Here is a 25,849-nt window from a genome sequence, read left to right as displayed (position 1 = left end):
ATTCTCCTGCCTCAGCCTCCTGAGTAGCTGGGATTACAGGCATGCACCACCATGCCCAGCTAATTTTTGTATTTTTAGTAGAGACAGGGTTTTGCCGTGTTGACCAGGCTGATCTTGAATTCCTGACCTCAAGTGATCCACCTGCCTCGGCCTCCCAAAGTGCTGGGATTACAGGCGTGAGCCACCACCCCCGGCCCATTTTAGCAATTCTTAAGTGTACAGGTCAGTGGCATTAAGACCATTCACATTGCCCTGCAACCATCACCACCAACCATCTCCAGAACTTGGTCATCCTCCGCAACTGAAACTCTGTGCTGGTCAAAGACCAACTCCCCATTCTCCTTTCCCCAGCCCTTGGTAAACACCATTCTACTTTCTGTCTCCATGAATTTGACTTCTCTAGGTACCCTACATATGTGGGATCATTCAGTATTTGTCCTTTGGTGTCTGGCCTATTTCACTTAGCATAATGCTGTCAAGGTTCATTCATGTTGCAACATGAATCAGTACTTTATTCCATTTTGGGGCTGAGTAACTTTTCCTTGTATGGATATACCACATTTTGTTTATCTGTTCATCTGATGATGGACATTTAGGTTGCTTCCACGTTTTAGCTACCATGAATAATGCTTCTACAAACATGATAAATATCCATCTGATTTCTTAAATGTATCCTTACTGGAAAAAATCAAATGCAACAAATAAAACCAAAGTCTCTCCTTTAGTTATTCCTTCAATTACAGACCTCCTTGCAGAGTTGGTCAATGTGGAGGGTATCTCTCTAGAGGTTGATGGTATTGGACATTAGTGCTGCAACTTACCTCTTCCCTCACGTTTAACAGAAGATCTTGGAGAGCTTTTCATATGAGTATATATAGATTCACTTCATTATCTTTACCTATACTATAGTATTCTCTACCATAGTTGTACCATAATTTATTTAACCATTCTGCAGTGATAGGCATTGGAATGTTTCATTATTGTAAGAATGCTTTATGGGTTTAAAGTATAAGCATTCAAAATTGCAATAGGTACTGTCAAACGGTTTTCCAAAAAAGGGTGCAAATGTATATTTGCACACCAACCATGGATTAAGTTAGCCATTTCCCCACAATGCATTACCAGATTTGATGTTATTAAACTTCAACATTTTATCTAACGGCTGGGTGAAAATGTTTTCTTGTCTTGCTTTGTCTTTACCCGGTTTCCAGTGAGATTGAACATCTTTTCATAAATGTGTTGACAGATCCTATTTTCTTTTCTCTGAATTTCTTAAACACCATTTTTGCCCATATGCTATTGGATTGTTTATCCTTTTTATTGGATTTTAGGAGATCTTCCTACTATATATTCTGAATGTAAATTACTAGTCTGCTATGTATTTGAAATACTGCTACTTCGCTGACATTTCTTGTTGGTTTTAATAGTTTGTCAGTTGATTCTCTTGGGTTTTTCCTAGTTAGAGCATCACATCATTTAGAAATCTTTTCTTTCTTTCTTTTTCTTTGTTTTGGAGACAGAGTCTTGCTCTGTCACCCAGGTTGGAGTGCTGTGGTGTGATCTTGGCTCACTGCAACCTCTGCCTCCTGGGTTCAAGTGATTCTCCTACCTCAGCCTCGCGAATAGCTGGGATTACAGGCGCCCGCCACCATGCCCGGCTACTTTTTGTGTTTTTAGTAGAGATGGGGTTTCACCATGTTGGCCAGGCTGGTCTCGAACTCCTGACCTCAAGTGATCTGCCTGCCTCGGCCTCCCAAAATGCTAAGATGACAGGCGTGAGCCGCTGCACCCAGCCTTGTTTACAAATCTTAACAGTCATATTTTTGCCAGCATTTACTCTCCTTTCTTATTTTTCCTTTTAAACTGCATTGCATGGGATCTCCAGGTCAATGTAGAGTGACAGAAGTGGTCGCAGGCTTTCTGGTTGGACTCAGTACTTCCTGACTTGAAGTGCTGTGATGGAAACATTCCAGTGTTTCACCAGTAAGCATGACCCTTGCCCTAGGATTCCAGAAATACCCCTCATCAAGTTTAAAGCAATTAGCTTCTGAAAGTTATGACTTCTTTCTCATTCCCCTCATTGTTCCTTTGTACTTTGTAATTTTCCCCTTCCCTCCATCCTTCTCTCTCTCTCTCTGTCTCTCTCTCTCTCATTCTTAGTAAGTTTTGCCAAAGGCTTACCTATTTCCAAGGTCTTTTCAAAGAAATAGCTCTTACTTTTATTAATCAGTTCTATTGTCTACCGTTTTCTCTAGTTTTGTAAATTAACATTGCTTTTATTTCATTATTTCCTCCAGATTTATGTGGTTTGTGCTTTTCTAATTCTAGAGATAAGAGCTTCTTAATCCTATTTTTAAAATGACACACGCACAGTTCCCTTCCAAGAGAGGGTCCTAGCAAGGTTACTTTTTTTTTTTTTTTTTGCTTTTTTACCCATTACCTTTTTTTGGTAAAATTTACAAAAGTAAGCTTTTTGGGGGGGATAATCTTTTCCTTAAAAGGGGACCCCAAAATTGTATAACCTTCAGTCCCCAGAAAAGCTGCATCCAGCCATATTGGCCACATTACACCGGGTTAGGATAAGTAGCCCTCTCACTGTCCATGATGTCTACAGAGTTCAAAACCTCCATGTTTCTCCTCTTTACACAAAGAACTGTTGAGAGCCATGTACAAGAATCCTGACAAATATATTTTTTTCTTGTTAATTAACAATTTTATTCCACTATGATCAGACCATGTGACCCTAAAGTGATATCTTTTTGAAATTCTTTCTTGTCTAAACCATGGTCTTGTGTGTGTGTGTGTGAATGTTCCTCATGAGTTAAAAAATATATACATTACCTACACCGTATATGTTGGGTTACAAATTCTCTATAAAATTTAAGCTATTATCAATACAGTTTTCTTCTTCCCTTTTTCCTGTTTTTTATTAACACAATCAAATTTCTTATATATCTCCTTTTTCTGCAGTTCTAGAAATGTACAGTTTCAACACACATTTGAAAACTGCTATTTTTGGCCAGGCGCAGTGGCTCATGCCTGTAATCCCAATACTTTGGGAGGCCGAGGTGGGAGGATCGCTTGAGCCCAGGAGTTTGGGACCAGCCTGGGTAAGAAAGTGACCCCCGCCTCTGCAAAAAAATTGAACAATTAGCTGGGGGTGGTGGCATGCGCCTGTGTTCCCAGCTCTTCTGGAGGCTGAGGTGAGAGGGTCGCTTGAACCCAGGAGGTTGAGGCTGCAGTGAGCCATGCTTGCTCTACTGCAACACAGCCTGGGTGATAGAATGAGCCCCTGTCTCGAAAAAAAAAAAAAATTAAAAATAAAAACTGGCATTTTCTACCAGAGTTTGGATTAAGTCACTAGCTCTATCTATCCTATCCCTGAACAGGGAAGGACGTTGGTATCTTTCTTCTTCCTTCTCTTCCTAACTCCCCAGCTCACATGGCCCCTGTCTGGTTTCATGTTGCCAATTCTTATTTCAACTTAATGATAAGTTTTGCTGTTTTACTTTTGGGGAGGGTTTTGTTTTCTCATCATGGCGGCTTTGGCAGTGACAACTCCTCCCCCACCTCCTCCTCCTTCTCATTCTTTTTGGGTTAAGTATTTTGAGCTATGATTTATATTCAGTAAAATTCGCCCTTTATAGCATATAGCTCTCACTGCTACTTCCTCAATTCCCTGACTTCCTCTTGGATTTACTTTCTTTTTTCACCAGCATGTCTCTGCTAGTAATTCTTTCAGGTAGGAACTGCGGATAGCAGTTTTCTAGGTCCTTGCATTGCTAAACATGTCTTTATTTTGCTTGCTCATTTGAATGCAAGCTTATCTGCCTCCATAATCACGTTCCCAACTATCTCTGCAGCTATTCCTCCATGGCCTTCTTGAATGTAGTGATGTTGCTGAGAAGTCTGAGATAAATTTGATTCTCATTCCTTTGTGAGTAATACGGTTTTTACTCTTCCTGAAGATTTAAGTTTTTAAAATTTTTTTATTTCTTGCTTTTTTAATAGAGACAGAGTTTCATCATGTTGCCCAGGCTGGTCTCGAACTCCTGGCCTCAAGTGATCAGCCCACCTCAGCCTCCCAAAGTGCTGGGATTACCGGCATTCGCCACCATGCCCAGCCTTTAGGTTTTTAAGTCTTTATTCCTTATATTCTGAAATTTCAAGCCATGTTTCTGAGTAGGTGTTTGTTGTGGGGGTGTGTGTTGGTCATGTCGCACCTGGTTGTACCCTTTCCCTACTGTGAAGCCTTCTTTTCATTGTTTCTTTAAGTATTTCTTTCTCTGTTTTATCCTTCCAGAGACTTTTCTAACCACATGTCACCTTGTTCTTCTTATTCATATTTCTTGGTCCTTGGTGCATTCTGAGAATAGGCCTTGGCTCTAACCAACAACTCACCCATTTTCTCTTCATCAGTCTCCATTCTGCAGGTCAGCTCTTCTGTATTGTGTTTCATTTTTAGAGATTGGGTCTCATTCTCCTGCCTCAGCCTCCCGAGTAGTTGGGACCACAGGCTTGCACTACCACACCTGCCTAATTTTTTGTAGAGATAGGCTCTCGCTGTGTTGTCCTGGTTGGTCCTGCTCAAGCGATCCTCCCGCCTCAGCCTCTCAAAGTGCTAGGATTACAGGCATATGTCACTGTGCCAGGCCTGGGGTTGGTTTGTTTATTTTTTAAAATCATCTTTTCATTTTCATGTGCTCTGATTGATTCTTTTGATTAGCAATCTGATCTTAATTCATGGAAGCATGGGCTGATGCTACCTTTTTAAAAGTCTCCTTCTGCTTGTTTGAGAACATTTCGGAGTTTTCTGGTAGGTTAGAGATGGGTGGGAATAACTGCACACTTAAGACTGGATTAGTCGGCCGGGCGCGGTGGCTCAAGCCTATAATCCCGCACTTTGGGAGGCCGAGACGGGTGGATCACGAGGTCAGGAGATCGAGACCATCCTGAGCTACACGGTGAAACCCCGTCTCTACTAAAAAATACAAAAACGAGCCGGGCGAGATGGCGGGCGCCTGTAGTCCCAGCTACTCGGGAGGCTGAGGCAGGAGAATGGCGTAAACCCGGGAGGCGGAGCTTGCAGTGAGCCGAGATCGCGCCACTGCACTCCAGCCTGGGTGACAGAGCGAGACTCCGTCTCCAAAAAAAAAAAAAAAAAAAAAAAAAGACTGGATTAGTCAGCCAAAGACCATAGGTGAGATTATAACACAGAGCAGGAGACATCTTGATTCGAACGATCTCAGGAGGCACACAGTTGCCATTAACACTATTCAAGTGAAGCAGGTCTTGCCAAATTCTTTTTTAAAAATTGAGATATAAATCCCATACCATATAACCCACCTTTTTGTAAAATGTACAATTCAGTGGTTTTAGTATATTCATGAAGTTCCCTCCTATTTCTAGTTTGTTGAATGTATTTTTTTTACCATAAAAGGGTGTTGGATTTTGCTGGATTTTTTTTTTTTTTTTTTTTTTGCAGACATGTATTGAGATGTTTATGTGGTTTTTGTCCTTTAGTCTATCAACGTGGTATGTTACATTGATTGATTTTCACATCCTGAATAACTTTGCATTCCTGTGATAAATTCCACTCAGTCCTTGAGAAATCTTGTTATCTCACTATTCTTTTACACTTGGGGTTTATATATCTCTTCCAGGATAATGTATACTAACAATCTATGAGCTGTTATTTAAGGAATGATTTACAATCTAGGTTCTTCTTGTTCTTAAGACAAACTTAGTGTCAGCAAGGCCACATTCTTGTTGACAGGAAGGAAGCAGTCACTGCCTGGGTATCCCTGATCAATTTCTCTGCCTCTAGCTTTCCAGAGAGCTATTTCTTCCTACCATTCACCGCTTGACTCTGGTTTATGACCTTGTATCTAGATACATGCTTCTCAAAGAGTGGCCCCTGGACTAACAGCATTAACATCTCTTGGCAACTGGTTAGAAATGTGACTTTGGGAGCCACACTTCTAGACCCCTAGACCTACTGAATCAGCCAAATTCTAGGAGCAGGGCTCAGAATCCACATTTTAACTAGTCCTGTGATTCTGATGCATACTAAAATTTGAGAGCCACTAATGACCGTGACACTAAGTGGGTTTAAGGACTCCACAGGTCCAATTCTCTCTTCCCTTCAGTCACTGAGTTGGATATCTTCCTTCCACGTTGTTGGTTTTTATCTAGTATTTAGTAATATTTGTGCATATGCCAATTTGTGTTTGCAGTTCCCTGTCAGCCCATCTCTGAGTGATAGGAATATGTGTGTTTAATGAAACCTGCTGTCATCGAATTATTGGGGAAGGTAGAAAATGTCGCTGGTGTGAGTTGAACCAGTTGCTTCTGCTTTATTCCTCTTGGGTATTTTCAGCTTTCCATGGTGTCCTGTCCTTCAAACACTCATCCTTTCTCACACTTGGGGACAGATGCTTTGCTTGGCATAAGCAGAGGTTGGGGGAGGACAAAGACACCTGGCTCCTCTACTATGGAAGCCCAGATGATCGATCACAAGAGGTTTCTTTGCTTCTGTATATTTCACCCATGAGCCTGCTGTTCCTTCTGTGCTGCCTCCATCACTGGCCACAGATCTTTCTTTTTTGAGATGGAGTCTCGCTCTGTTGCCCAGGCTGGAGTGCAGTGGTGTGATAATTCCTTGCAACCTCCGCCTCCTGGGTTCAAGTGATTCTCCTGCCTCCCACGGCTAATTTTTTTTACGTTTTTATTAGAGACAGTGTTTCACTATGTTGGTCAGGCTGGTCTCAAACTCCTGACTTCATGATCCACCCACCTTGGCCTGCCTAAGTGCTGGGATTACAGGTGTGAGCCACCACACCCCGCCAAGCCACAGACCTTTCTTTGCAGGCTTGAGGTTATGAGTTTTCTTTCTCCTGGGCCAGCCTTATGGGCATTTGTTCTTTGCAGTCACACAGGGCTCCACACACTTGATTTTCTACTCTACTGTTGCCATCTTGAAATTTTTAATTAGGTTGAACAAAGGGACCCACATTTTCATTTTATACTGGACCCTGAAAATTATATAACCAGTCCTGCATCCTTCCTTAGATCTCTCTGCCTTTTAACTTTTGCGGATGCCACACAGTTTCTGGTCTGCTAAGGACACTTCTTATTTTACAGTGCTACTAAAGATTAATTCACATAAAAATGCTTGATGTCATTTTCTAGGGATCTGGAGGAGGAGAAAAAGACTAGATCACGTAGTCAGTTTACCATCTTTATCCAATCCTACCACGATGCTTCTAAAATAGAAATCCAGTCCTATCATTCTGCCACGAAATTGGCAAGTAGGTCTTTGTTGCCTGCAGTATGAAGTATAGATCCCCCAGCCTGGCACAGAAGGCCATCCACAATGTGGTTCCAGCCTTCCTTCTAACAATCACAAATTTCCAGAGTTAGTAAGTTTCCTATCACTACAGGAATCAAACAGCCCTGGAAGAGCTACCATGAGAGACATAAAGGGGCTGTCAAATTGTTGCTGAACCCAATAATTCCAAGGTTATCTCTGATTCTGATATTCATGGCTTCCTGGCCATCCCTCCCCTCCTCTTCTACCCCCTATTGTATCCTAGTCAAATGGCCTAGGGGCTGCTTGCAGAGAGATCCCTGAACTCACGTGGAGCTCCTCAGCTTCCTGCCTTTGCCCCAGCTCTTCCCCTGACTTCATCTCTAGCTCCCACAATCCCAGGCACTGCCTCTGGGAAGCCTCCTTGATACTCCAGCCTCTCCCAGACCACTGTGCTCATGCCCAGCACAGCTGAGTTGATCTCTTGTCTGTAGCACGGACCATTCTGCTGACAGCTGTGCTTTTCTGGGTGTGTCCCTTTCCTCCCTGTCTGAGTCCCAAGCGGTGAGGGGCTCATTGTGCACTCATACGTTCCTTCCCTCACTTATGCATGCATTGCACAGGAATGGACACTTACTCTGTGTCAGATCCTGTGCTGGTCACCGCAGGGGACACACAGATGACTCAGAAGTAGACTCAGAATTGACCGGCTCCCAGACGGGGGTGGGTCAGTGACAGTCCAATGAGCTAATTGCTCTAACAAGATGGGGAACAAGGCACAGAGGGCTCAAAGAGGAGGTAGCACTGGAGCTGCTGCATGAGGAGCTAAGGAGGCTTTGCTGGGGTTGGGACAGACCAATGAGGACAGAGGGAGCTGCAGGGACAAAGGTGTAGAGGGAGGTGAGGGAAGCAGGGAGAGTTGGAGAATTTGTCCTGACTGAGGTTGGACAAGCTATGAGGTTGTCATTCCTTAAATGACAGCTCATAGATTGTTAGTATAAATTGTCCCGGAAGAGATATAAAAACCCCAAGCATAAAAGAACAGTGAAATGACAAGATCTGTCAAGGACTAAGTGGAATTTAGCCCAGGTAGGCAAAGTTATTATGTGAAAATCAATTGATGTAACATAACATATTGATGAAATAAAAGACATGGAAAAGACGTAGAATAAAAGGTATGGGAAGCAGGGAGATTTAGGGGGGTTTGTCCTGACTGAGGTTGGGGTGTGAAGCATTGGGCTGGGGGTGAGGTGTGGAGCTGGGGGATGGTAAAAAGGGGTGGGAGGTCTTGGAGAAGAGGCAGGGGTGGAAAAGCTGGAGATGAAGACCTTGAATGCCAGCCTGAGGAGTTGGGGGCCTTCTCGGGAGTGTCCCTGTGGATTGACTGAATGGTTTAAGCAGGGGGAGCGAAGAGCCACTTTTTAGAAAGATTATTCCAGAAGCCAATGTGGAGGAAAACAGGAGGGGCCAGGGAATGAGTGTAAGGGCTTATGCTGGGCCAAGTGAGGGGTAATGAGCGTGAGTCTCAACCTGCAGCTCACGGGAGGCTCCATGCTGGGAGTGGCCTGAGCAGGGAGGAGCATGCAGGTCTTCCCTCCTCAGCTAGCCTTCATGAGCAAAGTCACCAGTCTGGCCCGGAGCCTGGCCAGGGCTCCCAGTGCTGAGTAAGGGGAGAGCCCAGGGCAAATTGCAGCTTTAGTGGCTCCTGTCTCTGCTCCACAGGGGCTGTCCCTGACGCTTTCTGGTTTATCAGAAGGAGAATTCCCAGTTCTTTATTCTCCAAGGCCCCATCTGTCTGAACCACTCTCCCCGCAGCCACCAACTCTCCAGTTTGACACAGGAAGGCTCTCCTGTTTCAGAAGTTTACCGAAATGGCTTCTGTTCTTGGCCACACATTTTGCTTCTCTTGCTCTTGGGGAACTCACGATTTTCTGGAAGGGAATTGGAAGAAGAGATATAAAAGTACTCAGGAAACCATTCGCGGGACTTGGGAGTATCTTCTCAGAAGAGATGATGTGGCTCAGCCTTCCAGGGCTGTGTGAGTTCAGGACAGGCAAGTTTCCTGGGGCCCAGAGCTTGGGGTGCGTGACAAAATCCCGGCCTTCCCGGTCCTTAGCCCTCTCCACGTAGCCCATCCTATCTGCGGGAGTTTCTGGCAGCTCCTCCACTGGAAACAAGCTCCAGCAGAGGCAAAGCTGTCGGGCCCATGAGCCCTGCAAAGCTCCAGGCTAAGTGGGGTCTCATTTAGGCGGCAGCTGAGCCAGCTGCACAGTTGGTTAATCACCCTCGTCCTGGGAGCTTGCTAAATCAGGAAGCCAGGTTCAAGCCGGCTCCTCCCTCGCTGGCGGTTTCCAGGGAAGATGGAGCCGGCTTGGACTGGGTAGGCAAGGCCGGCTTCCTGCTGTCCGGGCCCCACACCTACCTCGTCAAACAGCAGGCTTGTTCCTGACCCCGTTGGTGTCTTCACCAGTCCTGGGAACCCTGGGATGCCTGGCTCAGGCTGCGCTGCAGGAGAGATGAAGCCCAAAGCAAACACCAGCCAGTCCCCAAGCCTCCGGACGCATCCTCTCTGCGCCCCTCGTAAATGTCCCCTTCTCTGCTCCCCACCTCCCCACCCCTCAGCCCCTGACTGTGGCAGCCTTCCTGCGTCCCACGCCTTCCTCCTCCAGGAAGCACTACCCAGGCTGCCTGAGCCGCCCTGGGAAGCCCCTGGTCTAGGAAGCCCCCCACCAACAGAGGGCACAGTGAAATTATGGGAAGAGCCCTTGCCAGTATTGGGGTGTCCAAGGGACCAGATCCCAACGTTGGGGAAGTGATTTTATCTTGCTGAGGCTCAGCAGCCTTATTGCAGAGGTGTGGAATTCAGCGATTTTGTTGGGGGAAAGCACTAGGCAAGCCAGAAAGCACCTGCGTGCCCAGGTGCAGCCTTCACGGTGGGCTTTGAGGAGACCCAGAGCTTGGCCCCGACCTCCTTGCTGACATTTTCCCTCTTCTTACCCACGTGAAGCCTGTGCACTGGCGTTTCGAGGACACTCACCTCATGGCCTCTTCTCACCTGGGTCCTCGAGCTTCTTCCGGCCTCTGAACTCTGCATTCCCAGCAACCCCAGCTGCATCCTCCGCATCCCCAGCAACCCCAACTCTCATCCTTGCCCACCTCCCCAGCTTGCCCACCTCCCCACCTCTGGACATCCTGCCCAGGCTAAGTCATATTTCCAACCTGGTAATGAAAGTACTGGATGGTCTGGAGAACTCATAAACTGTTTCTGTGAGTACCAGCTCCGGGCCTGGTGTGAGAATGTGGAGGTGATGACTCAGACCTGGCCCCTCCCTGCGCTGGAGTCCTCCCCTCCTCCAGGGCCTGACACATAGTAGATGCCCGAGAAATGCCAGAAGCGTCTGTGTTATAGTCAGGGGTCAGGGCCAGCGCTCCAGAGGGCTGCAGGTATTGGGTTTGCTGTTCTGAAGTCTGAATAGTGTTATCTTCAAGTTGGTTGTTTGTTTGAAACGGAGTCTCGCTCTGTTGCCCAGGCTGGAGTGCAGTGGCACTATCTCGGCTCACTGCTACCTCTGCCTCCTGGGTTCAAGTGATTCTCCTGCCTCAGCCTCCCAAGTAGCTGAGATTACAGGCGTGTGCCACCACACTCAGCTAATTTTTGTATTTTTAATAGAGACGGGGTTTCACCACGTTGGCTAGGCTGGTATCGAACTCCTGACCTCAGGTGATCCACCCACCTTGGCCTCCCAAAGTGCTAGAATTACGGTCGTGAACCACCGTGCCCGGCCAAGTTTGTGTTTTGTAAGTGAAGTCTGATGGGACAGTGCATACGTGCGGGGGCACTTGGTGGGCATTTCTCACATGGTTCTGCCTCCTGCTGCCTTGAAGCCTGCTGGGATCTTGGCCTCCTACTCTCCTGACCTCTGGCTTCTCAGCCCCACCCCCACCCAGCTTTCTTCTCCCTACCCCTGCCCATGAACAGCCGCTGGCCTCCCTGCATGCCAGAGCCTGGGTGTAGGCAGGGCTGAGGTTAGGTGCTCATACCCCACCATGTCTTGGGGCGAGGCAGCTATCCCCACCCTGGGCTGGCAGTGCCCTAGAGCATTCCAAGGGTGATTCAGAGGGGAATAAACCTCTCACCTAGTGCATTTCAGCGTGGAGGTTGCAAGACTCTTGTCTACCCTGGATGGGGCCAGCAGGCCTGTGGGAGGGGCACATGCTTGGCTCAGCTTTCCAACTGTCACTCACAGCATGGTTTGTTGGCCCAGTAGCTGGCAGGAGGGGGATCCTGGGTGCTGGTGGGGCCTGTGTGTGTATGCCAAGCTAAGGAGCAGGGGCCCTCGGGCCTGGGAGGGCCTGCACTCATCCCTCAAGTATCCCTGGGCATGAGGAAATACAGTAGCAAATAGAAAACACCGGCTGGGCACAGTGGCTCACGCCTGTAATCCCAGCCCTTTGGGAGGCTGGAGTGGGCAGATCACCAGGTCAAGAGACTGAGACCATCCTGGCCAACATGGTGAAACCCCGTCTCTACTAAAAATACAAAAATTAGCTGGGCGTGGTGGTGGGTGCCTGTTGTCCCAGCTACTCAGGAGGCTGAGGCAGGAGAATCGCTTGAATCCAGGAGGCGGAGGTTGCAGTGAGCCGAGATGGCGCCATTGCACTCCAGCCTGATGGCAGAGAGAGACTGCATCAAAAAAAAAAAAAGGAGAGAGAGAGAGAAAGAAAGAGAGAAAGGAAGAAAACACCGTAACAGGTTAAGAGCATCCTCAGGGAAAAGGAAAAATGTTATATTTTAGTACCTTTAGCAACATTTTTTTTTTTCTGTTTGAAAAAGGGACCCTGCATTTCCTTTTTGCATGGGGCCTTCCTTATTCCACAGCTGCTTTTAGGTGGAATGTGATAGAAAAAGCAGGAGGTTTGGATTTGGAAGAGTCTGCAAGCCCCTTCACCTCTTCAGGCCTTGGTTTTCTTATCTGTGAATGGTCTTCCTTCCCAGGGCCGTGCTCTCTCACACCCCCGCTTTGCCTTGAACTTGGCATTCCATAAACGTGATCTTGCTGGCTGGCTTGGAGTGCCATGCCCTTTCCTCTACTGTCAAAACTGAAGTCTCTGCTCTGGCACGGGCTTCCTTGGGGTCCTCAGTCAGAAGGAATCTTCCCCTCGCCCTCTGTCTCCGCCGGCCTTGCCTGTCGCTGCAGTCAGCGATGTGCTGCCCTGCACGGAGGCGTCCTTGCTCCTTCCTCACCCTGACTTCCTCATCTCTGCATCCCCCACGGCCCCTCGGCCCCTCGTATGGGGCTCGGCCCATAGACAGTGTTTTTTCGAATGCATGTCTCCATTTCTCTGCTAGGCCCCAGTTCTGCTGGGTGCTCAAAGTTGACTTTCTTTAGGGGCACCAAAGTGTGATGGGCCTTAGCTGGCGCTCAGACATGGTGCGGGCCTTCGCTCCCTGACCTGCGTATCGGACACTGGGTCATTCCTTGTTCCCGTCCACATCCGTGCTGCTCTTGCACCTGGGAAACAGTCTGTGCCCATCCTGTTGTGCTGTGTGGGGACTGCTCTGTGATGGCCTCCAGGTCTCTGTTCTCTATCTGGGCCCTTCTTGGGTCTAGGTTTCATCACGGCCCCTGGGTCTGGGGAGTGCTGTGAGCTGGCATCTAGCATTAACCACTGATTCTCTCTATCTGGCTCCACCTGGGATCATGATGAAGACAAAAGGGACAAGGTCTTGAATCAATTGTTAGAGGCAAACAAGTAAAAAACCAAGAATCAGAATCATCCTCACTTATTGAACACCTGTTATGTGCCTGACTGTGTTCTGAAGGCTTTACATATATATATATATATATATTTTATTTGTCTTCTTTTTTGGAAACGGAGTCTCATTCTGTCACCCAGGCTGGAGTGCAGGGGCATGATTTCGGCTCCCTGCAACCTCCACCTCCTGAGTTCAAGCGATTCTCCTGCCTCAGCCTCCCAAGTACCTTCGGGATTATAGACATGTGCCACCACGCCTCGCTAATTTTTGTATTTTAGTAGAGACAGGGTTCCACCATGTTGCCGGGCTGGTCTCAAACCCCTGACCTCTAGGTGATCTGCCCACCTCCGTCTCCCAAAGTGTTGGGATTACAGGCATGAACCACCGTGCCCCGCAGGCTTTACGTATATTAATCATTTAATATCCACAGTAACCCTCCGAGGCAAGTACCAGTACTATCCCCATTTTATAGATTGGAAGACTGAGGCAGATACAGGTTGCGTAACTTGCCCAAGGGTGCGTGGTTCGTGAGTGAAGAACTGGCATTTGAATCCAGGTATCCAGTCATAATTCAGTGTCACTCAAGGGCATTCAGGACTTGGAGATACTTAGCGAGCACTGGATCCCTGCTCTCTTGTAGGAGTGAACCCAGAGAGGGAAAGTGCTGGACCCTATGAGACACAGTAGGCCAGAGGGAGCCCAAAACAGAGTCAGCCTCCAGATTCCAGCTGGACGCTCTTCCCACTGTTTACCCCTGCCTGCTTTTGAGAGGGCCCCGGGGGCCATGATCCCAGGATTCAGGGGACATGGGCTATGAAGGCGGCCCTGGCAGGCAGAGGGCTGCAGAAACAGGGTGATGGATTCCGATGGGCACACCTGGAGAAGTTTCATGTGAGAGGCAGGCACGGGGTCAGGAGAGGAGTCATCCACCAGGCCCTGGAGTGTGGGCTGCGGAGATGGAGTAGGTTCTTAGACTGGAGTTGCCCTTCAGTTCTGCGGGGGAGGAAATGAGGTAGCTTTGCATGGGGAAGGATTCTCGAGTCCCTTGGGGAGACCGGGAGGTGACTTCACTTTGTGCCTTGGAACCCTTCCTCGGAGAACTGGGGCCCTAGAGGAAGCCGCAGACACATTTTGGGAGGGGCCGCAGGCTTCTAGGGAAGGGGTCATGGGCAGTGTGCAGCGTTTGGGAGTGGCCACAGAAGACATCTGGGGGGCAGTGGGATACGCAGATCTAGAGCTAAGGAGAGAGGCCTGGGCCAGAGGCAGAGCCCTGGCCGTGGTTTGTGGGCGTGGAGTTCAGTGTGGACCCTCGGAGGAGAGTCAGTATAGAGAGGCAGGCGGCTCCTGGGAAGCTGCTGCTTTGTAGAGGAGGGAGGAGGGGAGGGGCTGGAGGGCAAGACAGAGGTGGAAAGGCCAGAGGAGGCAGAGGAGCCAGGCTGTGCTCTCCCCAGAAATAGCATCAGGTGTGGCATGAAGGGCCAAGGGCTAGGTCAGGGCATGGCAGAGCAGGGCATAAAGTGGTGGGGGATACCGCTGCCCATCCCAAGCTCTCAAGTGAGGGCCAGAGGCAGCTCCAAGCAGCCTCCCTGGGAACCACAGTGCCTGGCAACAGTGACAAGGATCTGCTCCCGTTTCTTTTCTTTTTCTGCAGGAGAAGGGACCGCGCCGTGCACATCCAGCATCCTCCAGGAGAAGCAGCGTGAGTCAAGCCTGACCCCATGGGGTCATTTCTTCCCCTTGGATGGGTCTAAGCTCGTGGAGCCTGGGTCCCCTCTCATCCATTCAGAGCCTGGTAGGGTGGCAGGATCCCTGCCATCTTGCCTGCAGGCAGGACCGGAGGGCCTGAGGCCTCTCAGCCTGAGTTTGGGCCACTCTCTAACTCGTGAACGGAGCCCCTCGGGTTCCTGAGTTCCTATCGCTGGGCCGCTCAGGCCAGCTCATGTCTCCCTCTCTGGGGAATCCACAGGCCCAGCGCGAGGGGTGGGAGGCTGGTGGGTTGGGAGCATGAGCTCAGCAGAGCAGATGAGATCATGGCATGAGGACAGAGAGAGGAGGATGGGAATGGGGAACATGGCCCCTGTGTCCATCACCTTTGGGTGACACAACTTCCAGGAACCACGGACGGTGTCATGGTGACTGACGTGACTGAGTGAGGTTCAGAGACACCTCATTCCTGAATGTGCCCGGGGCGATGATCCTCAGTATTGCTCCGTGAAGAGGCCACCTCTCTGCAGAGCCCGTGGCCCTGTGGCTGAGTCCCTGTCCTCTGTGTTATACAGGCGTCTCCAGGTTTCCCTCCCCCTGTGCTTTCCCAGAGAGACGAGCGCAGCATTGGACCCAGGAAAGACTTGGTCGAGATGTGGCCATTTGCTGACATAGTGACCTCAGGACGTCTTCCTTGGACATTCTGGGAGGACTCAGTGGCCAGTGTCTGAGCCAAATGTCTCTGCCGTTGGCAGTATTGACTTCCACATGCGGCTGAGTCAGGAGAAGAGTCCACGTGTGTTTGGGGTGGCGTTGGACTCAGAACTTTCCTGACTTCTCTCTCCTGCTCCTTTGATCTGTAGTTGCAGCTTTGGGGGAGCTCAGTCCACTCTGCCCACCACTTCCTCGGGCTCAGGCCTGCGGCCGCTCTGCAAACTCTTCCATCCTTCAGTTGCTCTCCTGAGGTGGAGGCGCCTATGACACCAGCCTTCCTATGGCCTGGAACCCAGCCTTGAGTGGGTACACAGGCATCCCCTGCCAGAGAAACTTTCTCTTCTTGTTTTTGAGACAGGGTCTTGCTCTGTTGCCTAGGCTGGAGTGCAGTGGCATGATCTCGGCTCACCACAACCTCTGCCTCCCAGGTTCGAGCGATTGTCCCGCCTCAGCCTCTTGAGTAGCTGGGATTACAGGCGCCTGCCACCACGGCCAGCTAATTTTTGTATTTTTAGTAGAGACGGGGTTTCGCCATGTTGGCCAGGCTGGTCTTGAACTCCTGACCTCAGGTGATGTGCCTGCCTCAGCCTCCCAAAGTGCTGGGATTACAGACATGAGCCATTGCACCTTACCTGGAGAATCTTTTTCTACTTCGAACAATCAATGGCAATTTCATAGACAAAGCCCTTCAGGGGCTGGTAGGTGTGAATATCTTTGTCAGGGGCACCCCAAAGCCCAGGCCATAAGGGCATCAGGCCATGGAAAGGACAGGACAGAGAGATGGCAGTTCTCTTTCCCGAGCCCTTGTAGGGGTGTAAGGAACTGAGCTCAGCACAAGGGGACTGTGTTAAAATGTACCTGCGGGTCTTTAATGTATAGAGGTGAGAAAGATGATGTTCAGCACAGGTTTTGAGAGATGGGGCCATGCCACGCCGCGCAAGGCCATGGGGGAAGCACTGGGTTTGGTCAGGAGACAGAAGGGCCAGGAAGCCCACTGAAGGCTGGGTTCCAGGCTGTAGAAAGGCTGATGTCATAGGCGCCTCCACCTTAGAACAGCAGCTGAGGTATGGAAGAGCTTGCAGAGTGGCTGCAGGCCTGAGCCCGGGGAGGTGGTGGGCAGACTGGACTGGGCCTCCCAAAGTTGCAAGGCACAGAGCCCTTGTTGGGTTTTCTGCTGGAAAGACAGGGCAGAGCAGGAGAACTACCTAGGGCTGGCTGATTTGCATGTCGAGGGCTCTGGGCTCTGGGCTCTGGGCTCTGGGCTCTAGGGCTGGTGTCCCGTTGTCTGGTAGCTGGCCCTCGGTTGATTTAGGGCCAGGGAAGTATTGGTTTGGTGGGTGGGAGTTACACAGAGAAGGTGGTTGGGGATATGGGTTTGGGACTGGTCCGTTTGCCTATGAAAGGCGCCCTCAAAGGGAGTGGTTATTACCTCTAGGAATTAGCCAGCCCTGGGAGGGGCAGTCTCTTCCTGGCCAGCAAGGCCCCTGAGATGCCAAAACATTATAAAATCACAAGCATGATGAACACAGTGGTGTCACCACGTTCCCCAGGAATGCAGGAGAGGAAAAGAACCCATCATCTCCCGTTCCGAGCACCTGGCGGGAGGAGACAGCGGCAGCCACGAAGCAAAAGCAGCCGCCCCGACGCGGGGCTTGTCTCTGGGGTGCCAAACCACAGCTCTGTTTTCCACAGACACAATTGAATTGGCGAGATGTTTAGTGACCTCTGGACCTGACTGAAGAAAAATGTGTGTTTAAATAGTTAGAATTCTATTGCTGAAGGCTGTCATCAAATTCTGCTCCTTCAGAATGTTCTTCTCGGGCCAGGCGGGGTGGCTCATACCTGTAATCCCAGCACTTTGGGAGACTGAGGTGGGTGGATCACCTGAGGTCGGGAGATCGAGACCTGCCTAACCAATATAGTGAAACCCCGTCTCTACTAAAAATACAAAAGTTAGCTGGGTGTGATGGTACATGCCCGAAATCCCAGCTACTGGGGAAGCTGAGGCAGGAGAATCGCTTGAACCCGGGAGGCGGAGGTTGCAGTGAGTCAAGATCGTGCCATTGAATTCCAGCCTGGGTGACAGAGCAACACTCCATCTCAAAAAAAAAAAAAAAGTGTTCTTATTTAGCAAAGAATGACAGCGTATGTGCAGATGCATTCTGGAGCTGAAATGATACCTTGGAGGTCGTCTAGGTTGGGGATGCCTAAATGAGCCTAAGATTTTCAGCAGTGAGAAAAACAATAATACTGTACTGTGTTTTTCCATCGCGTTGAGCATATTCAATTGAGAGGACTCCTTTTCACAGAATTCTACAATTACGTCCTGCCTAGTTTTGGCATTAAAATGCTTTTTCTTTTATGAAATGATGGTGATGATCGATGGTAATGTGTTTGTTTATTTTTAATGCAAAATTGGCAGAAGAAAAATCTGTGACCTGAATTAAAAAAAGAAGAATCGCAATGGCTTGCATTTATAATGGTGCTTTTCCACATAAAACATACTTGCATGCAAATTATCTTATTTAGTAGTTCCACTGGGTTTTTGAAAACTCACTAAAAACAAGTTGCGAGGTGGTGAAAGTTGCCCTGGCACCAGAAGTCAGAACATCCTGGGACTGGTGTGATGGTATCTGGGGTTGCAGGGTGGTAAGGCCTGGGTTTGACACTCAGCTTCTCTCGTTTAGTAGCTGTGACATTTTGGACAAGTTACTTGATGTCTCTGAGCCTCAGTTTACTCAGTTGTGGAAAGATGACCATACTGTCATGCTGGGCGCAGTGGCTCATGCCTGTAATCCCAACACTTCGGGAGACCAAGGCGGGCAGATTGCCTGAGCTCAGGAGTTCAAGACCAGCCTGGGCAACATGGTGAAGCCCAATCTCTACTAAAATACAAAAAATTACACGGGCATGGTGGCGTGTGCCTATAATCCCAGCTACTTGGGAGGCTGAGGCAGGAGAATTGCTTGCATCCAGGAGGTGGAAGTTGCAGTGAGCCAAGATTGTGCCACTGCACTCCAGCCTGGCAACAGAGTGAGACTCCGTCTCAAAAATAAAATAAAATAAAATAAAAATGAATAAAGAAAAGAAAAGATGGCCATACCATCTACTTCTTAGAGTTGCTGAGGGCACCAGAGATGGTATCTGTGAGATACTAGGATCCACGCAGGGTGGATAGAAAGTACTGACGGTTCTCACTTGTTACTGGATGGATGTGCCTTGGAAGCTGGAACGCCTGGTGCCCATGTGATGATGAATCTTATCAAGTGGGACTCAGTCTTGCTGGCGCTCTGCTGGTCCTGCGGCTGCCTCAGCTGCCATTGTCACAGCAGTGTTTCCCCAAGCGTTGGAGTCCTCAGAGAGGAGGATATGAGCCGGCCAGAGAGCATGGGGCCTCTTGCGTTGCCAGCGTGGGCAGGGAGGCCGCCATGGGCCTCTCAGGGCATGTGCAGGTATAAGGTTGCAAGGGCTTGTCTGCAGTGGCTATGGAGGGAGGGATGTCCTGGACACTTTCTCCTTTGTGGCTGCCAGGCAGCCCCAGCCTTCATTGTGCAGTTGACAGGCGGCCTGGCAGCCTGCTGTCACTGGCGCGAGCCTGCTATTTGAAACCAAACTAGAGGAAGCCAAGGGAACCATTGTGTGTGGGGGCTCAGTGGTGACGCAGAGAAGAGAGAGGGCCTTGGACTTGGGGGAGGAGACCTGAGTGACCTTCTGCCGAGTTGCTGTGCAGTCTCAGCTCCTGCCTGGGGCCTGTCTGTCTGTACATGGAGTCCCTCCTGGGTCTGACGTTCTCAGCATCTTCTGTTGCCGCTTCTCTGTCCCCTGGCTTCCTCTGTCTGTGCCTCTTTCTGCTTCCGCCTTGTTCGTGCTGCTCCATTAGTTAGCACAGTGACCATTTCCAGAGTGCTTCCACCACACCTGCCATGGTGCTGGCTGGAGGGACTCAGAGATCTTATGTGTTTCCATCGAACCTCACTCCTTCTGTGCTTCCATCCAGTGTGAATGGCACCATCCTCCATGAATCCAAGCCAGAAACCTAGACTTTTCTCTCTCTGTCACCATCCACTGTCAAATCAGCCTCTCCTAGTGTCATTCAACCGCCAGCAGTGCTATGAGACCCACCCACTCCGCTCTGTTCCCATCCCTTCTCTAGTTGAGGCCCTGTCTTCTCTCTCCTGGACCATTGTATCCTCCTGTGCACTGACCTCCCTGCCTCCTTACCTCCCTGCCTCCCTGCTTCCCATCTCACCCACTCTGGTCCTCCCTTCAGAGTGTCAGAGAGACCTTTGGAGGAGGAAAGCCTGGTCCTCACAGCCCCTGCTTCCCCTCCCATGGCTCCTCTCCGATGAAGCGTGAATCTTGCCCCCATACGACCTTACCTGCCCATTTTCTCCCCTTCCTGTCAGCTCTCCCCCTTCCCTTCCACCCCGACTCTGGGAGGAGCATGGACTCTCTAAGCACAGTTTTCTTGTGGGCTAATTGGGAAGCCTGAGCATCCCATCCATCTCTGTAGAGGAGACAGAGGCAGTTCCTCTGTAACAAATGGTGGGAAGGACCAGGGTCCCCCTGTATCCTTTACTGTTGGCCTCTGGCCTTGTGGCCCCATTCATGGCAGCCGGGGTCGCTCATGCTGAATCCAGCAAGCCCAGCCCACCCCTCCTGCTGCAATATGCCACCACCATAGAAGAGGCAGAGGGTAGGGCTGTTGTCTCAAAGGGGCAGTAACTCCCCTTCCTCTGTCCACACCCCCATCCAGGAACGTCTGGTGGGAGGAGGCATGACATTCTCCCAGGAGACCTGCAGCTGCCTCACCCTCTCCATGCCTCTCCCTTCCAGTCTCAGCAGCTCTACGAGGTGCAGGGCTCTGCAGTGCACAGGGTGGGAAAAGTGCGAGTGGAGAGGAGGCTCCCTCTGTCTCACCCCGACGCAGGATGGGTTGGGGGGCATATTCTACAGCAGGAAGACCCGTCCACTGTGGCCCTCGAAGTTGGACCCGGCCTGTGTGGATGACAACAGCCACCTGACACATGGGACCCAAAGCCATGCTGTCGCCTCATGGCTTTTCCAGGGCCAGTGCCTGGCGTTAGCTGCAGGGGTGGGGACAGCAGGCAGCTGTCCCACATGCAGAGAGGGTCTTCCCACAGCCACGTCCACACATTAGAGCAGATGCTCTCTGGGGCTGTGAACTTCCTCTCGTCGCCAGAAAAAGGCCTGACAATGGTCACCGAGTCCCAACCTTCCTCTTATGCGCAGAAAAAGACCTGACAATGGTCACCGAGTCCCAACCTTCCTCTCATCCGCAGAAAAAGACCTGGCAATGGTCACCGAGTCCCAACCTTCCTCTCGTCCCCAGAAAAGGTTCTGGCAATGGTCACTGAGTCCCAACCTTCCTCTCATCCCCAGAAAAGGAACTGGCAATGGTCACTGAGTCCCAACCCTAGCCCCAGTCTGACCCTTTATCTTCGTCCTCTGCTGAGCCTCTCTCCTGGCCACCAGCTGAGCCCCAGTGTATCCCCAGCTGGGTCCTAACTCTAGCCCCTGGTCCTGGACTGAGCTTGGGTCCTCAGCTCAGACACAGAGAGATGTAGATGGCTCAGCTCACCTCTCCCCATCGTGGGCATGTGGTTTGACGTCACACCCTGCTGCCTAGGGTCAGTGACCAGAGGAACAGCTCTGAATACCCTGACCAGCCACCAAAGGGCTTCCCTTCCCAGATACCCTCAGCCCCTGGCCTCCCCAGGAAGACCCCCCCACCACAGACAAGGATGCGTGAAGCCCCTTGCCCACGACTGGCCTCTCCACTCCTCTGCCTGGTAACCGGTGTCTTTTCCTGGCCTGTGTGGGCAGCTTGCTGAGCACAGCTGCAGACAGGCTATATTTAGCCAGCTTTAATGAGCTCAGGGTGGCAGACGTCCGCCTTGGGAGCACTTTTCGTGCATGTGTGTGTATGTCTCTGCTTGGCATGGTTCCTTCTCATTGTGTGTGTGTGTGTGTGTGCCCTTGCACTTGTATGTGTGCATTAGCCTCTGCCAATGCATTGGTGCATTCACTTTCATGAGGATGTGCATTAGCCTCTATGCCAGCGCATTGGTGCATTCACTTTCATGAGGATGAGTGTGCGTCTCTGTGCGTATATGCAAGTCTATCTACGTAGCATCTGGGTTTTGCTGGGGCACGTGCAGCTTCCGACACTTATAGGGGTGCAAAATGAGAACAAATGATTAGTTCATTCACCCATTTGTTTAAAAAATATTTAATGAGCACCTTTGTATGCCAGCATCGTGATAGTCTTCGGGGATAAAATAAAGCAAAATCAAACCCAGTCCCAGCCCTTAAGGAGCTCATCATCTGGGAGATGGAGGAGGGGAAGATAATAATCAAATAGTCATAAAATGAAAAGCATGAGGATTAACCCCAGGAAAGAGAGGACCGCGGTGCTTTTGCGGAGAGGACAGGAAGAGTGGAAGTCCTCCGGAAGGAAGGGACACTGAATTTCCTGTGGGAAGTATCTGGGCACGGGGCAGTGTAGAGAAGAGGCCAGGCCCGGGGAACATTTGCAGGGACCTGCAGTGAGAGGGAAAGGGGATGTGCGAAAACTGGCTGAGTTCAGAGAGGGAGGGGTGAGTGTGGGAGAGCGGAGCAGAAGGCAGGGGCTTGGTCAGGATATGGGAAGCCTGGAGAGGGGTGGTGTGGGAGGAGGTGATGGGATTTGCGTAGAGCACTTAGGATCCAGCCCGTGATGCAGTCAGGGTTCTAGCGGGAAACAGAAGGCTCACACAAACCACAGGTGGAGGAGGGCTTAGCAGAGAGACTTTATTCACAGGTGAGTGAGGCTTCAAGGAAACCAAGAAGGCATCAGCAGTACCCTGGGGCTGTTCCCACCCCTGAAGGAGAAGAGCCCAGAGAGGCTCCTGCATGAGCAGCAGCCTCCAGCAGAGATCACCTTACGATGACACGATGACCCGATGACCCGGCATGGAGGGGGCTCCCTTGTCCCAGTTCTCCTACTGGTGCTTTCCATCGGCTACACCCAACCAGTAGCAAGGGGGCCTTGGCCTCGGGCTGAGTCGGGCAGAGATGGGGCACTGTGGCTCTGGAGGGGCAAAGGGAGACCTCACCGCACAGTCTACTTACTTCCATGTGGAAGCATCCCCCTTTCTTTCGTTTTTCTGTAAGTCACTTTGATTTGGACTGTGCATACCCACGCAGCTGTGCCGGTGAAGGACTCTTCCTCCTCTATGTGTCCAGGGGTTTCTCTTTCTTCCTTCTCCTGCCATTGCCCCAAAACTCCAGGGGTCTTCCCAGCACTCTGGTTGGGGAAGAGTGCCTGCAGCATGCACACATGTACAAGGAGTCCTCCATCCACAACAGTGAGGACGAGGACCCCGGAACCCAGCCTAGTGATGATCCCTTTTGTCCTGGGCTTGCAGCTCCTGGCCTAGGATTCAGGCTCCCTAGAGCATGGGATGGTCAGGTCTTCTTATGTGGTTCTCCTTCTTCCTGGAGTTGCCAAGGGACCCCTGCAGAGGACTGTCTCCTCCACTCAGGGCCAGGGCGTGAGGATCTCTTTTCACCCTGAAGCATTTTCTGTCTCCTCAAATCCTTTCCTCTTGGGAACAAAAGAGCTTTTGGAAACAAAAGCCAGGAAGCTCTGCCACAAACCTTCCCAGAGGCAAAGGAGCCAGAGCTGGGAGAAAATATAAATTGGTATCTAAAAAAAACCCACCCTGCTACATGCACTTTAAAAAAATTCTTATTTTTAATCTATCTTTTGAGTAGGTAGCACATGTCCACGGTATAAAATGCCTCCCTCTCCTGTCTTCCAGCGCACACAATTCTCCCTAGAAGAAAAGATTATAACCGATTTCTTAGATTCCATTTCAGAGATAATCTCTGCATATGTGAGTCTATCCATAAATATGCATTTATGTATTTTTTTATATCTATATCCTCACACAGAAGGGAGCACACAGTTCCTTGCATCGTGCACCTTGCTTTTCTCAGATGTTGATACTAGATCAAGATTGTCTCCTTAGCTCGGTACACTTAGAGGTGAGTTGTTTTTTGCAATGGGCGTATGCCGTTTCACTGTGGTACAATTTATTTAATCTGTCCCCTACTGGTGGACATATAAGTGCTTCCTATCTTTTGCTATTGTAAAAGCACTGTGGCAATGGTTAGCATTGTACAGATATCCTTTTGCACGTGGGCTTGGAATTGCTGGGTCAGAGGCATTTTGCATTTTGAATGATGTTGCCGGATGGCCTTTCACGGAGGCTGTTTTCCTCTCACCAGCAATGAATGAAGAGATGTTTTTCCACACCCTGGCCCATAGGGTGTCACAACTGCCAATCTGACAGGTAGGGGGAAAAACAAGTTGTCTTAGGGTAATTGCAATGAGCTTTCCTCTAGTTTGGGGTTCTAAGGTTGAGCACCTTTTTCCTATGTGTGAGAGCGATTCCCAGGCCCTGTGCTGGATGCTGCACACACTCGGCGGGGGTTACTGCAGGTGCGCGTGGGCTGGAGCGTGCCACTGCATTCCTTTGTGTTTGTGCTGTTCCTGGCAGGGCCAGGGTGGCCTTGACAGGGGGATCATTAGGGCGTCAGGCCTAACAACCTAAGAAGTCCCCGCTCCCCATAGTAACCTCTCCCCACTCTTTCTTCCCTGCCAAGAGTCTCCCTGAGGAGGCAGGGCTGTGGCGTGAAGGCATTAGTAAGAGCAAAGAGACCATCCCTTTCTTGCTCCCCTCCTTCAGGACGATGAAGAGCCCTGACCTGGTGAACTGGGTTCAAGTCCCCAGCCCTCCACTTACATCCTGAGAGAAATCACTTCACCTTTCCAGTCCTTGGTTTTCTCATCTTTAAGATGGGGAGAGTACTCCTGACCTCACAGGATGAATGTGAAGATTGCCTGAGACACCGGGTGAGGCCTAGAAACTCAGGACCAATCTTGCGAGGGCTGTGTTTGTTGCAGAGGAGTCTGTAGGGGAATACCAGGGTTTGGGATGTCATGTCCCTCTAGCATCCCTGGGTCGTGGTAGCAGAGTTTTCTCACGGTTGATACCTGGAAATTTCACTGGGCCCGATTCAAGATGGCACCTCTGATCTGAATTGGGATTCCCCCATGAGAACTGATCCTCTGAACTAACCCCGCGTTCACTTGGGGTATCTAACAACATGTTCTCAAGGGGCAGGGTTTGGGGCATAGACCCTCACAAGGACCAGGCCCTGGTCTGGGGTAGTGTCTCTGTGAAAGGCTCACTGGGCCATTGAAGGTTTGAACCCGTCACCTTAGCCTCGTTAGTCAGATGAATCCAGGCGGACGTGATTAGATTCTGACCCTGAAAGGGTTAAGGAGTCACGGAGGGACCTCAGCCTCCAGCTCCCCATCACACTGGATGAAACTTCCCTCCCCAGCACCCTGCTACGTGGCCACTTAAATAACTTGCTTGTCTAACCTCAGTCAAGAACAGCCTGTCTGCAGGTCAGCACAGGTCACTCTTGAACTGTTGTAAACATTTCCTAGGTTGTGCTAAAACTTGGAATGACTCTCCAGAAACCACCTCAACCCTTATTCATCCTGGCTCTGCTCTCTGCTCCCTTGACCCACACATGCTCAGCATAGATTTGCAGGCAGCCACTGTATCCCTCTGAACCTGCTCTTCTCCAGGCTGGGTCTCTCAACCTCCTGAGCCCCTTTCTATAGCTTTCCTGCCCATCAGACATACCCTCGGCAGAGCCTGAGCTGCAGGGGCAGGGCAGGGATGTCCCCCTCTCATTTTGAACTGAGATCTCTGGTTTGTGCAGCCTTAGAGGTTGAGAGGTAACGGTGGCAGCCCCAGTACCCTGACTCAGGCTGTTTGTAGCCTTTGGTCATGTGACTGATCTGAAACACATGCCCTAGGTCTTTGTCATATGACCTGACCTTGGTCACATGACCTACTCTTGGTCATGTGATCCCAGGGGCTTGAATGCTATTTGAAGGCAGGTGCTGTGTCTGATTAGTCTTGGTGTTTTCAGCCCTGACACAAGTTTGGGCAATAACCAATAGGGTAGGAATAGGCAAGTGGTATTGAGTTCTTTTTTTTTTTTTTTAAGTCCTTGGAAGGCTTTATTTTTATTTTATTTTATTATTTTATTTTTTCGAGTTGGGGTTTTGCTCTTGTTGCCCAGGCTGGAGTGCAATAGTGGGATCTCTGCTTACTGCAACCTCCACCTGCTGGGTTCAAGTGATCGTCCTACCTCAGCTTCCCAAGTAGCTGAGATTACAGGCACCTGCCACCATGCCTGACTACTCTTTGTATTTTTAGTAGAGATGGGGTTTCATCATGTTGGCCAGGCTGGTCTCGAACTCCTGACCTCAA

The 25,849-nt window shown here is 50.0% G+C and overlaps 1 protein-coding gene across 1 annotated transcript in view; it reads left to right on the top strand.

Moving 5' to 3' along the window:
• The window catches only part of PITPNM3 (PITPNM family member 3), a 97,195-nt gene that overhangs the window by 29,028 nt on the left and 42,318 nt on the right, over positions 1 to 25,849 (top strand). The window contains exon 6 of the mRNA XM_011958627.1: positions 14,719 to 14,766. Coding sequence (XP_011814017.1) covers positions 14,719 to 14,766 — 48 coding nt within the window. The remainder of the gene's footprint in view (positions 1 to 14,718; positions 14,767 to 25,849) is intronic.

This window comes from Colobus angolensis, unplaced genomic scaffold (assembly GCF_000951035.1).
Source record: "Colobus angolensis palliatus isolate OR3802 unplaced genomic scaffold, Cang.pa_1.0 Scaffold47, whole genome shotgun sequence".
Taxonomy (NCBI): domain Eukaryota; kingdom Metazoa; phylum Chordata; class Mammalia; order Primates; family Cercopithecidae; genus Colobus; species Colobus angolensis.
The sequence above is the reverse complement of the archived record's forward strand: the minus strand, read 5'-3'. Positions and strand labels throughout refer to the sequence as shown.